At 38.1% G+C, this 14,144-nt stretch overlaps 2 protein-coding genes across 2 annotated transcripts in view; both read left to right on the forward strand.

Moving 5' to 3' along the window:
* The first annotated feature begins 1,417 nt into the window (after positions 1–1,417).
* TM4SF18 (transmembrane 4 L six family member 18) lies at positions 1,418–9,182 on the forward strand. The gene is made up of 5 exons (XM_081330095.1): positions 1,418–1,731; positions 4,214–4,303; positions 6,924–7,066; positions 7,627–7,807; positions 8,823–9,182. Exons 1-5 carry the CDS (start codon positions 1,555–1,557, stop codon positions 8,835–8,837), a joined length of 606 nt encoding a protein of 201 aa, XP_081186221.1. The 5' UTR covers positions 1,418–1,554; the 3' UTR covers positions 8,838–9,182.
* Positions 9,183–11,086: 1,904 nt separating this feature from the next.
* CP (ceruloplasmin) overlaps positions 11,087–14,144 on the forward strand; it is a gene marked incomplete at its 5' end in the record, with an annotated part of 40,515 nt that continues 37,457 nt past the window's right edge. Inside the window, one exon of the mRNA XM_081329337.1 lies at positions 11,087–11,241. Coding sequence (XP_081185463.1) covers positions 11,087–11,241 — 155 coding nt within the window. The remainder of the gene's footprint in view (positions 11,242–14,144) is intronic.

Genomic DNA, 14,144 nt, shown 5'->3' on the forward strand with positions numbered 1-14,144 from the left:
TCATTTTTATTTTATTTTTACATCTCTTTATCCAGTTTAAGAAGTCGTGCTGTTCTGCCCCAAGTACTTTCTTCTTAGAGTCCCTCTAGCCATTTTTACCTCTGTTGCCCAGAAGTCATTTGATTAACCATTAAATGGTATAATCTTTTGGTGCATAGTCCAGCCTAGGTGCTATCTGATCTAAAGAGATCCCAGAGTTCCCTGTGGGAGCCAGCCAACCAGAAGTCCTCCAATGGAAAGTGCAAGCACAAGAAAAGGTTGGTTGCATTTCTACTATTCTAGGAACCTTCCTCTTCAGCTTATTGTTACAGTTTGGCGGGTCGAATCCCGAGTGCTGCGTAACAGAGTGAGCGCCTGTTACTCGTCCCAGCTTCTGCCAACCTAGCAGTTCAAAAGCACATAAAAAAATGCAAGTAGAAAACTAGGGACCACTACGGTGGGAAGGTAACAGTGTTCCGTGCACCTTTGGCATCTAGTCATGCCGGCCATATGACCACGGAGACATCCTCGGACAAGCACTGGCTCTTCGGCTTTGAAACGGAGATGAGTCCCGGCCCCTAGAGTCGGAAACGACTAGCACGCATGTGCGGGGGGAACCTTTACCTTTAAGAATTATTTATCTACAATTTACAGAAATACCAATTAAGCCATCTATCAAAGATAGCTCTCCAAGTCTTTTAAAAACCCTTTAGAGATGAAGAACCCACAATCTCCATCAGTAGGCTCTTCCACTGTTGTATAGATCTCTTACCATCAAGAAGATTTTCCTTATATTTAAACAAAATCTACATAGCTGCAATTTATATCCATTATAAATTGAGACTATGGAAAATAGCTCTTGGAACATTTTTCCTCTAGCTTTCTTTATGTATCTGAATGTGACTAACAAATCTCCCCTATGTCTTTTTTTCTTCTCACGCTGGAATACCCATGTTTGTTCAGTTTAAGAAACAATAAACTTTCCTGGGCTATGTGAAAGCATGATATAATCACCATTTTAAATGGGACTTAAATATATTTTTTATGAGAATAGTAAATGTTAAGTTTGGGGTCTTCCTCAGCTAGTGCCAGTAGTTTCCAAGTAAGATTCAAACACTATGGTTGGATGGATATATCTCAGTTAAGTGCTAATCAGATTACATGCTGCTATGTAGACAAAAAGCAATCAGTCTCTACTTCCTTATTACACACACATCTAATTCTTACTTTTTTCCTTTCAGATGATTTCTGTTTTCCTCAGATTGATTGAGGTGTCTGAGTAGAACCATAGAGAATTCCCTTTACAAGTAGAGTTCTCCAGAGGAACGCCCATCCCACACCACTTCCAGCCCCCACTTCTCAGGATAAGACAAGAATTCAGCCAGTGCTATTTCTCTGACTGTATTGTTCTACGACAGCAATACTTTTATTTGCCAGGAACTGGACTTGTCAGACAAGAAACATATCCCAGCAACTGATTCATGTAAATGCAAAATGTCTCCATTCAACCAAGAAAACAAGAGCTTTTGAACACTTGAGCAAGACTGTGTCAGGTGTTTTCTCTGCTCTTTTGACATGGGATTACAAAAGTGCAGCGGCTGTTTGAGTTGCCTGTTAATCCCCCTGGCACTGTGGAGTATTGTTATAAATATTCTCCTATATTTTCCTGATGGGAAATCTTCATATGCTTCCAGCAGTAATCACACCATCTATGTGTGGCATTTTGAAGGAATCTGTTTCTCAGGTATTATGGTAAGTATTGCTTCTCTGATTAGCTGAATACATCTTTCATTTTCTCCACTGGACTCTTTGATTCTGAGATGGTAGATGGTCCAGGAAGGGGAGATTTCAGGAAGGGACAGAATCAAAATAAGTATTTTGGGAGCAGTATCAAGAGCTAAATCAACATGTCATTGTACTGTACTGAACATTTTAATGTTGATAAAGGGATTTTTTAAATGTAACTTGGTTATTTTTTCCCTCACTGATGGTTTATTTTATTTTATTTTATTTATTTTAATCCCATTTATATCCCACCCTTCTCTGAAGACTCAGGGCGGCTTACAATCTAAGCACAAATCAAATATGCTTAGCAATAGCCTTCATTCTATGTATATGCCTGCTTATTAGGGCTTCCCCCCCCAAGCGGCATTATTACAAAGTCAGCTTATTGCCCCCAACAATCTGGGTCCTCATTTTACCTACCTCGGAAGGATGGAAGGCTGAGTCAACCTTGAGCCTGGTGGGATGCGAACCTGCAATAATTGCAGGCAGCTGGTGTTACTTAAGGAGGCATTAGCCCACTGCTCCACCAAGGCTTTAAACATCATTTACTGCAGATCGTTAAATAGATTAGAATGATTGATCTAATGATGGTTGTATACATGGATTAATACTAATTTGTGTGTGTGTGTGTGTATGTGTGTGTGTATGCATGTGTATATACACACATACACATGTGTATATATATACACACACAAATACACACACATACACACACACATAGTGAAATTTAGTTGGAATAAAATCACACTAACATTTTTATTCATTCTTTTATATCAAAAGACTTCTATCCCAATTTCCTATTATGAAGATAAATTTCAAACATCTTTGGCCTGTAGAATTAAAGGATTTGTTTATATTTCATGATGATGATGTTCCAAAATTATTGAACTCAATAAGATGGTTAACTTGAAAAAAAACCAAAAATGGCTTTTTGTTTAATTGTGGTAACCATTATTTGGCTTGCTTTTAAAATCTGCTGTATTTATATCTCTTAAGTCAGTTGTGGGATCCTCAAGGATCCCACAACTTTTAGGCAACATCTTTATTGTATAATCACTCAAATTTGGATTTTATGGAAGAACCAACCAGGGCCTCTTTCATTTGTAATGCTCACATTTTCCCCAATACTTCTTTACCCTTTTTTGTATTTTTGTAAAGGCTCACAACTGCATTCATATAACTAAACATTGGGAGTGAGGGAATATTATTTCTTAGATACCAAGTGCAGATATTCTTGAATAAGTTTTGAGGATCCCACAACTGACTAAAACCGCTTCCTTAGTTTTTGTTCAGAAAGTGCTTAGTTCTGCCATTCATTTGGGTCCATTTTCCAATTATTTTCCAAGTGAAAATAAGTAGTGCACAGAAAAAAGAAATATGAGTATTTCTTTAAAAAGTGAGCCACCTGTCACTGTTGGTGTTTCAAGGCATTCTATTGACTTGTAACCAGTATATAGTTAAGGTTTAATGTTACATAGTCACTGGCTACACTCTGGTGCTTCTATATATGTTTTTACGCACCCATGAAGATCTTACCTATTATAGTCTTCCCAACTTACTTTACCAAAAGAAACAATGCAAGGGATTGGTTTATTTGCCCTTTGATCTATCTAAAGTGAGAGATATTTTTCTTAGGTACAAGATGATTCTTTGGAAGATGTCAAATTCTTCAAAAAAACAAGGTCTTCTTTTGAACAAATCACCTTTTACCTTGTGATCTGCCAGTTATCCAGACTAGAACCCCCAGCATCCCAGCCAGAATGCAAAATGGTAGAGAGATTTTTTGTGTCCAAATTGATACTGTTACATTTAGGGTTTTTTTCCCTTTAAATATAATACAAATACAAAGTATTTCACAGTTTTAATATCAGGGAGAGTGGTTTATCCCTTTCTTTGGCAGCCATGAATGGAACAAAGATAAAGGACCCAGCGCCCATAAAGAAAACATAGGGGGGAAAATGCCAATTGGTACCAATTCTATTATGTCTACACCACCCATGCAATTTAGAATATTTCTTTTTGGGAATTATTCATTCTTTTGTTTTTCTGTCTTACTAGTTATATAGGTGTCTTTCAAAAGCTAACATTATAAGTTCTATATTTTAAAACATTTTATATCATATAGTAAGGGAAGTACCGGCACGTACCATATCCAAAAATTGGCAATGTTCAGCATAAGTTGAATGTTCACGCATAAGTTCTACCTTTATAATTATCTATGCCTATGAGGAACACATAGACTACATTTTCCTTCTATTTCTTTTGCATATGTTTTTCTTCTGTTTCTTTTGGAATAAAGCATTTCTGATATATCTTGGTTCTCTACTTTGTGGTGCAAAGTAGCTACTCAACATCATGCATTATCTAATCAGAATATATGTTTCTGAAAGAAGGACTTTGTGAGTTTAATGTTCGGAGACTCAATATCTTCTGTGCTACTGTCTTCTAGATTCTTATTCTAGCAGCACTTCTGGTAATTCTGGACCGGGACACCTTTTATGAATGCTTCCAAAGTGAAAGCTGCACCAGAACATATAGAGTGAGTGTATGGTTTGCAAATGTATTATGTTTTGCTTTAAAAAGACCTTCCTTCCTTTTTTTGATACTTCTGACTCCCTGCTGTTGTTTCCTTCCTTAGTCTGTGATGGAGATTAAAAAAAGAAAAAGAAAGAAGCTCTTTGTTATCTCTGCAGCAAATCTGCAAAGGCAAAAAAAACAAGAACAGGAAAAATAGCTGACCACCATTCTAAAATAGATGGACCAGTATCAACAGACATAACTTTAGACTTGTTGCCAAATGTTTTTTCCCCTAAATTCCATCTCTCTGTTAAGCGGTCTCATGCTCTCCAAGTCTGTTGAACCAATTAGTGTAATTCTGAGTCCATATTAGTGAAGATGAACCTAGTGTGCACTACAGCATTGAGGAGGAAGCAACACAAAGATGATTGGCCTATCATCATGTTTCAAATGAACAGTTATTATTTTCCTTAATTCCACCTTTTGCCTCAGCCTTAGAAATGCAAGTCCCAAAAGCTATTGCCACAACAATCACCCCCTGTCTTCCTCCCAAGAAGCATGACATAATATTGCCCTCTCTGTCATCTTTAGTCACATGAAGAGCTTAGCTCTATGAGATCACCCTGGTCTTGAGAGTTTAAGGATCTGTTTGGTGTTTTGTGAGATGTCAGTTTTGGCATATTGCATTAAGAATAAGACAGTCTTATTTTTATGGAGTGATGCATTTGCTTGATGTTGTATACAGTAAGTGGGAAAAATAATATTTTGTAAATGTAAGTACATGAAGAACAGTTAATTTTTAAAAAGAGAACTACAGTAATGACTTATAGTGACTAAGAACTTATTCTGAGAGACTGATTCAAATTTGCTACAAACTCATCTACGTGACTATGGTTCTTGTACACCCATATCATTGGGCAACATTGGTGGCAACCAAATGTCATGATTTTGAGTATAAACGAGCAAAAACTGAATGGTTGTATATATGGTAGCAACAGTGAGAGGTGTTTATGGGATTTTTTTGGCTCATAACCAAATAATGTTTGCTAAACATTCCAATTTAGAGGAGAGGTGTTTGTTCCATTTGATTCGATTTATCAGGTGGAAAAGTTATTTGGACTAGGCTAGCTTCAATAGAGAAAATACCCCGTGAAAAAGCAAACTGCCAGTTTTCATTCTTCCTGCACTTTAATAAGGGTTATAGCAACAAACTAGTTTTATATTGATTCCTTTCAAGTCATATCATCCCAAACTACTGTAATGGCTTTACAGGAAACAGATCTAATACTGCCTGAAACTCCCTTAGCTGGAAAAGAGCTTTGTTGCTAAGTTTGGCCTAGAGTCCAACAACCTTTTGGAGTTGAAGGACACATTCAGCATTTGCAAAATGGCATAATGAAGCTCACAAATTACCACATAGATTTAATCAGTTCCAAGGGCATCCAATACTAATCTGTTTACTTATGCCTTATTTATACATTGGGGTTATTTTCAAACAAAACACTTGGCTGCAACTGCCCATTGTGGTGGTGATGATGATGATGATTTTCAAACTGCTCTCCTCTGTATCTTTACAGCTTCTCATTCTTTTTTTAAAAAACCAAACAGCTTAAAAATATAGAGCCAGTGGTAAAGGGAGATTGGAGAGCGTGATGAAAGTTGCTGGAATCACATGTACAGTAACTTTGAGGCTTGCAGGCAGGATGCTCATGACTTCCAGCCTTGCCTAACCACAGGACACAACTATACATCTATCAGCCATGTTCTCTGATTAGCTGAGAAGAAATGCATCTTGTGTTCTACAAGTGGACAGTGCACTAAGTTTTAGATCAGCACTACCTGTCTTCCTAACTATATTGCTTTCTACACTTGAGCAAGGATAAAATATATCTAAGGATATAGATCAGGAGTGGGCAATTAATTTTCCCAGGGAGCCACATAAGAAACTGGAACAGTTCTGGAGGGCTAAACCAATAGGGCCGTGAAGGTGCACAGGCACACAGATACATAAATTGAAGGGGGGGAAAAGTAGATGCTTTGAAAATAAAAACAATGCAGCTGCTTTTCTACACCATGTTCAAAATGTACACCATGCAGTTGTGTGCATGGTGTACATCAGACATGTCAAACACAAGGCCCGGGGGCCAGATCCGGCCCGTGAAGTGGTTTCATGCGGCCCACGAAGCCATCCTGGAAACAGGGAGGGAACGGCCCCCACTGCCTTGGCCCTGGCCCAGAGACCCTGAGATCTGTCCCACTCCTGCCCAGGCCCCCATAGGCACCCTTGATGTGAACGATGTAGAGCTGGCCATGCCCACCCAGTAGGCCATATGCACTTTAGCCACGCCCACCCAGTAGGCCACACCCACCCAGGCCACACCCATCCGGCCCCCTGAGGGCAACCGCAATGCTGATGCGGCCCTCAATGAAATTGAGTTTGACACCCCTGGTGTACATTTATTTACATTTGATTTTTGATTTCCAATGGACCTCATATGGATCAGACAGGGACAACCAAAGGGCCAAATGTGGTCCAGAGGCTATTAAAATGCCCAGGTCTAATGTACATACAGTAGTTCATTATCTGTAATGATGGAATCTTTTCATTCCCTCTCACTCTGCTTCTTCTTCTTTTAATGCAGCGTTTCATTTCTGTTGTGCTTTCCCTACTAGGGATTGCATTCTCTGGCTACAGTCTGATCATATCTGCTTTGAGCTTAATGCAAGGCCCTTACTGCAAAACCTCAGCAGGCTGGGAATATGCCTTCAAAAACACTGCAGGCAGGTAAGAAACAGGCTTATCTGTAAAGCTAACTTTAGATACATTGATGTCTTTAGCCAAATATTAAAATGAAATGGCCAATTGATGTGGCCTTTTGACCTTACAAGGAGTGGGTTGGACGGCTTCTCCTTTCTATTTTCAAAGAGCCTTGGTGGAGCAGTGGGCTAATGCCTCCTTAAGTAACACCAGCTGCCTGCAATTAGTGCAGGTTCGAGTCCCACCAGGCTCAAGGTTGACTCAGCCCCCCCCGAAAGCCCTAATAAGCAGGCATATACATAGAATGAAGGCTATTGCTAAGCACATTGATTTGTGCTTTAAATTGTAAGCCACCCTGAGTCTTCGGAGAAGGGCGGGATACAAATGGGATTTTTTTTTAAAAAAAGTTGTTTCATTCAGCCAAGTCCATTTCCAGATTCTTGAATTCATCTCTGGAAGTCTGATAGATGAATGGACAGAGTCCTTGGGCTGATAACTGTGGGATGAGATCACCTGACAGTATGTTTACCTATATTCGTGGTAATAATCTATTTCCATTTTCTTTATGCTATTGTTTCCTCTGATAGCTACCTCATGGATCCTACTTCCTGGTCCCAATGCACTGAGCCTTCTTATGTAGTGGAGTGGAACATCATTTTGTTGTCTATTCTGATAGTTCTTAGTGGCCTCCAGATCTTGATCTGCTTTCTGAAAATAATTGCAGAATTAAGGCAAATCCTGTGTGGAAATTATCCTATCTTTGTTCAGGTAAGAAGACACAAAGTTTTCTTTTTACATACCATAATTGCTTATGTTATTTTTTATTCTTCCAAATGTTATAAGACTGTTTATTTTTCTAAGCAAGCTCTAATACAGTTCATAAATAGCTGAGAGGATCAGCATCTTCAGCTTTGCCTTGGCATGTGTATACTTTAGCTGTCCAAATTCCCACACTTTCTCCAGCCCTATCTGACTGCAGTTATCAAGCCATGATTATTTATTACTTTATTTATATACCATTTTTCTTTGAAGAGGACACAGGGAATATCCCCTTATTTAACCTCACAGCAGCAACCCTGTGGCTATAAATAATTTGTGGTCCAAATATGCTTAGCTAAGAGTAGATATGAGCCTGTATCTCCCCATCCATTACCTTAATCACTACACCATTCTGGCTCACATTTATGGCTTTTTTACTGACCAATTAAAAAGAGAGAGAATAGTTGTGGGTTGCAAAGCTCTGGACATCCATTAGATGGCATTAAGGAGAGTTTTTGGTATCTTGTCCAATTAAAAAAAGGAGCTAGTGATGTGATGAGGCTTTGCTGATATTATCCTGATGTGAGATCTCATTGGGTGTTAGGCACTTCTTGGAGAAAGCAGCTATGGACTCTATTCTCAAAATTATAATTTAGACCCAATATTCATATGCTGCTAGAACTACTGATTCAGTCATTGATCAATTGAGACTTTTGTGTTATGGATCCAATGTGAATTCACAGGAAAATCTTAATGTGCCCAAGTTGTCTTGACTGAAATAATTTGGATATAAAGGTATTTATTTATTTATTTTAACTGATATGACATGCCCATCTCAACATCATGATTCTGGGTGGCTAGCAACAGTTCAAAACACACAATATTACAACAATCTCGTAATAAATACAATCAGTGCCCAGATTTTAAAAAAATCACAGCTGTCAGCACAATCATCCCACAAGCTGTGGTTCTGTCCTAGAACCACATCCATTAAAATCTTGTATCTTTCTGTTCTTTTTTACAGCCTGCACTGATCTAACGGCCTTGGGGAATGACTCCACCATGACTCCATTGTATCCCTGAGCGTACATTTTAATACTAATCCCATTTTTAAAACAGGCTTTTCTGTTTCTGTGTTGACACAAGGACTACCAATTTTTTTTCAGTGTATTATTCATGATGCTCCACACATTTCAGCTAAAGTGAACAGTTTTTGGATAGTCTGTTTTTCTCGTTGCCTGTTTGCATACCCTTTCCCTTTCTTGCATTTATTATATATCTAAATTGCGAGGCTCTTACTCTTGAAAAATGAAGAATTTTTTGTGTTTACATAATATAAAGCACTTACATATCATCGATACTACATGAATGAATATTTGGTTCATTGAACTGTCACATTGTGAACAACAGCAACTTTCTTAGTAAAGAGATAGATTACACCTTTTTGGTTTTGGCTGTGGTTTGTTCTCCAAGCTGGTTTTGATATAATTTCTGAACGTTTCGTTAACAAACTAGGTAACATCATCATCGGGGTTTTCTTGTCCTATTCTCCTTAGCTTATAAATGTCTTGTGTGCCAGTGTGGTCAGTTGGTCATGTGATTGGTTTTTTGTTTGGAGCTATATTTGAACTCTGAGCAGCTGATTGGTTCTCTTGTTGATTGGCACTTCAGATAGTCTGGATTCTTATATTTTCATATGCTGGATCTAGATCAATATGCATCTAGCATGATTAAAGGAGCAACTGAATAAAATTTGCCCTGCACAGGTGTTGGGAGAAATGTCATAGTCTGAGATGATATTTAGGGAATGTCTTGCATGTAGAAATCCATAAGAATAGACTTATATTAGTTCACCCATTGAGCAAGAAGACTTGAATGGTTCCTAATTTGCCTTAATGAAATACAGTCATATTCACTTTGGATACTTCTTCATAGGGAGTATTAAAAAACACTCCATATTAATAAAGATACTTTGTACCTCTTCATATCATTCTGATCTCTTACAGGTAGTTTTCAACTTAAAAGCATTTGTTTAGCAACTGGCATATATTTACAATAGTCGCACATTATGGGTCAAATGATCGGCATTTGCAACCTTCTCAGACAGCTTCTGACAAGCAAAGTCAATGGGGAAGTCAGATTTGTTTAATGACCATGTGATTCACTTAATAACCATTTTGTTTAGCAACAGAAATTCTGGTCTCAGTTGCAGTCATAAGACAAGGTCTACTTACACTGTCTTTTTATTGTTCAACAGCCATTTTATTTGTGGCTCAATTGCAATGTTTCTGGAATCACTGTAAGGGCTCCCTTTGCATTTGTAGTACAGAAGCTCTGCAGAATTTACCCAGCCGATCATTTCCTCATTGGTGATAGCTGGCATTTTTACCTCTTAGGAAAAAAAGTATTGCTACTGTGTGATAAGTGGGTCAGAAAAATTGGATAAAGTTGCTCAGAAAATCTAATAAAAAACATACATGAATTAGATGGGTACATTTTAATTAACAAAAATGTAAAATAATTGTGGTTGTGCTGAAGTTAATTTTTGGTTCCTACAAATCAACAGCCTTGTAAATGTCAGCTTTTGATGAGAAGAAACTGAACAGGTATATAACGGATTAGTAGAACAAAAAAAAATTAAATATTCAGATTGAATTGTAGAGCTTTTAATATAATGTTGCAAGATTTGTCCCAATTAATCAGTTATGATATGAATCACCAAACAACCAAGTTTTCAGGAAAAAGTGTTTTTAAATAATATGGATAAGTAATGCCAGTCTTATCTGAAATGTGATAATAATTGCACTGACATATTATTAACTGCTTGGTACTTTGGACATTGTCCTGCAGTTTAAAGCTGAAATATAACTTTCCCCATGTTGTGAAATGCAGGAAATTTCAGCTGTATCAAACAGAAGGAACAGGAGAAAATTGATGTGCTGGGAAACTCTCAAAGCATTTCACCTTAGCATGGACCTCTTTAAATTTTTTAAAAATTGTTTGATTAAGAACTTTTTTCAAATTCACATATTGAGATATAAAACATTATTTTACATTGGAACAACATTAACTGTGATAAAAATGGGGATTTTAAAAAACTGTTTCAATAATCCATGAGTTGCCTAAGAGTTATTGCCATCAAATCTGACTGACAGGATTTGTTTAAACAAGAATTGTGCAAACTTCCAGGCTGTTGAAACTAAACAAAAGCTTGCAAAGGGGGAAATACTGAAGATATTTAAAGAAGCTGTTCCTGGATGAGTTCATTGGACTAAAGCAACCTCGAACATGAAGCTGTCTGTGCTAAGCCATTTGTTGGCTTATTACTTGTTCCAAGTCTCTGCAGTAACCAGAGAATACTACATTGGAATTAACGAAGTTGATTGGAATTATGCTCCAGGAACAAACAACATCCTATCTGGGAAGCCCTTTTCAGAAGATGAGTAAGTCTTAACTTGTATTCGTTGGGCTCATACTGAGTTTTACATTTTATTATGAACTCTTTATTTCTAGCCAGCAATTACTGTATGCAAAGAAGGATAAGTGCTTGACATTTATGCTAGCCATGGAGAAGACATTTCAGCCTGAAAACAAATTTGCAGAAAACGTTTCGCCTGCCAAAATCTTAACACAGATAACACTAAAGGAATTGGAGCTTTGCCTCTCTGCACCTGCATGTGATTATAATCTGACTTTTATTTTTGTTTGTGTTGCATATGATGCAGATTTAGATCTAGAAAACAGAAGTTTTATGATTACAGGTTCAGGTGTTGGGTTTGGGAGAAAGGAGCACTTTCTGCTCACTGGATCAAAACCTGACACTAGATCCTACTTTGCACAGGAGGTGGCATAAGAGAAAGGAAATTATCCAAGAACAGTGTAAATATGTTTATCCTAAACTATTTAGAGGTAATTTGTTTTACTGCTTAAGAGAAGAATCAGTAACCTTTTCAGGCATTGCAATGCATTTATTTGGGTGTACTTTCATGAGATATCATTTGGAAACACCAAGAATATAACCATTTTATCATCATTTAAATTCATTTTGGAAGTTCTGCAAGTGCTTTTTCTGAAGATCAAAGGTGCTCTAGAAGATCCCATGGTTGTGGCACTGCTGACCCTTGATTCTCAATCTTGGAAACATTATGAAGTATGGACTTCCAGAATTCCCCAGTCAGCATGGGAACTGGGAGTTGAAGTCCCCAAGTCTTAAAGTTCCCAAGGTTGAGAAACACTTCTACGTTGTTCAAACAGAGAGGTTCTAGTGGTAACAATGAAAAGCTGTAGTGAAACTATTCAATTTTTTATTTTTCAGTTTTCTTAATAAATAGAGAGTGGCAGGTAAACAGGAGGCATATGGATGGGAACAGTTATGATAGCTGGACTTTTTGTAAAATGCCTGGAACAAAGAGTAATTGTAGAATATGGAATTCTAGTGAAAAGTTGGTACAGAGTACAACTAAAAGTTCTACTGCTTGGTATCCTGTTTAAAGATGATGCAGAATGCTGGAGTAGACTAGGCTGGCACAGATTAGTCTAGATTTTTTTAAAGGAAGCTGAATATTCAGGCAAATATTTGCAGTGTTACAGAAGCAGATTGGCCCCTAAGTGTTCTCATGTGGCCATAATACTGGGCTTGTTTCTTCTGATGGTTTCTTCCTTATCATATTTCCTTTCCTCTTTACAAGAAAAGCCAAGAGGCAACCTGCAACCAACGTCTTTGAGGACTTGGAGACAGGATGTGTAGATTCACATTCTCTCTTCCCTATATTAATATATGTTTTATTTCTTCCATTGTCTTTTCTCCACTGAAATCAATAACCCAGTAGTCATGTTTCTGCAGAGAAAGTTGGAGTGCTGAAATAAATCTTGTCATTATAAACTGAAAAGTATTGTTGTTTGAATGAAGAAAAATGATGCTTCTGGTCCTTTCAAACAGTTAATTATACTTTAGAAGGGATCCCTTCATATGTGAAACCTGACATGATTACCTTTATTAATACACCTGTTTTTTTTTTAAAAAAATCCAGGGATATATTTCTTCTCCCCAGCATAAATGAAATAGGATAGATGTCATCATAGCAGTGAAAGATATGTCACCACCTTGTAGATTCTACCTTTCTGATACCTGGATACTTTCTTTAGTTGTGAGAATCAGAAAAGAGCAAGGGTTATTTTTAGAACTACCAAGACATTTCTGATAAATCAGAGTGAAGTTATTGAAGTTATATTGAAATGGAAGAAAAACCCTTAGGTCTACAGGTGAAACTCAAAAAATTAGAATATCGTGCAAAAGTTCATTTATTTCAGTAATGCAACTTAAAAGGGGAAACTAATATATGAGATAGACTCATTACATGCAAAGCAAGATAGTTCAAGCCGTGATTTGTCATAATTGTGATGATTATGGCTTACAGCTCATGAAAACCCCAAATCCACAATCTCAGAAAATTAGAATATTACATGCAATCAATAAAACAAGGAGTGTACATAGAACAATATCGGACCTCTGAAAAGTATAAGCATGCATATGTACTCAGTACTTGGTTTGGGCCCCTTTTGCAGCAATTACTGCCTCAATGCGGTGTGGCATGGAAGCTATCAGCCTGTGGCACTGCTGAGGTGTTATGGAAGACCAGGATGCTTCAATAGCGTCCTTCAGCTCTTCTGCATTGTTCCGTCTCATGTCTCTCATCTTTCTCTTGGCAATGCCCCAAAGATTCTCTATGGGATTCAGGTCAGGTGAGTTTGCTGGCCAATCAAGCACAGTAATCCCACGGTCATTGAACCAGGTTTTGGTGCTTTTGGCAGTGTGGGCAGGTGTCAAGTCCTGCTGGAAAATGAAGTCAGCATCCCCATAAAGCTCGTCTGCGGAAGGAAGCATGAAGTGCTCCAAAATCTCCTGATAGACGGCTGCATTGACCCTGGACTTAATGAAGCACAGTGGACCAACAGCAGCAGATGACATGGCTCCCCAAATCAACACAGACTGTGGAAACTTCACACTGGACTTCAAGCATCTTGCAGTGTGTGCCTCTCCATTCTTCCTCCAGACTCTGGGTCCTTGGTTTCCAAATGAGATGCAAAAGTTGCTCTCATCAGAAAAGAGGACTTTGGACCACTGAGCAACAGACCAGGTCTGTTTTTCTTTAGCTCAGGTAAGACGCTTCTGACGTTTGTTGTTCAGGAGCGGCTTGACAAGAGGAATACGACATTTGAAGCCCATGTCCAGGATCCGTCTGTGTGTGGTGGCTCTTGATGCACTGACTCCAGCCTCAGTCCACTCCTTGTGAAAGTCCCTGTTGTGATTGAGGGTCAGCCTGTGGGTTCGGCAGTTGGGTCGGAC

This window comes from Vipera berus (genome assembly GCF_964194415.1).
Source record: "Vipera berus genome assembly, chromosome: 5".
Lineage (NCBI taxonomy): Eukaryota > Metazoa > Chordata > Lepidosauria > Squamata > Viperidae > Vipera > Vipera berus.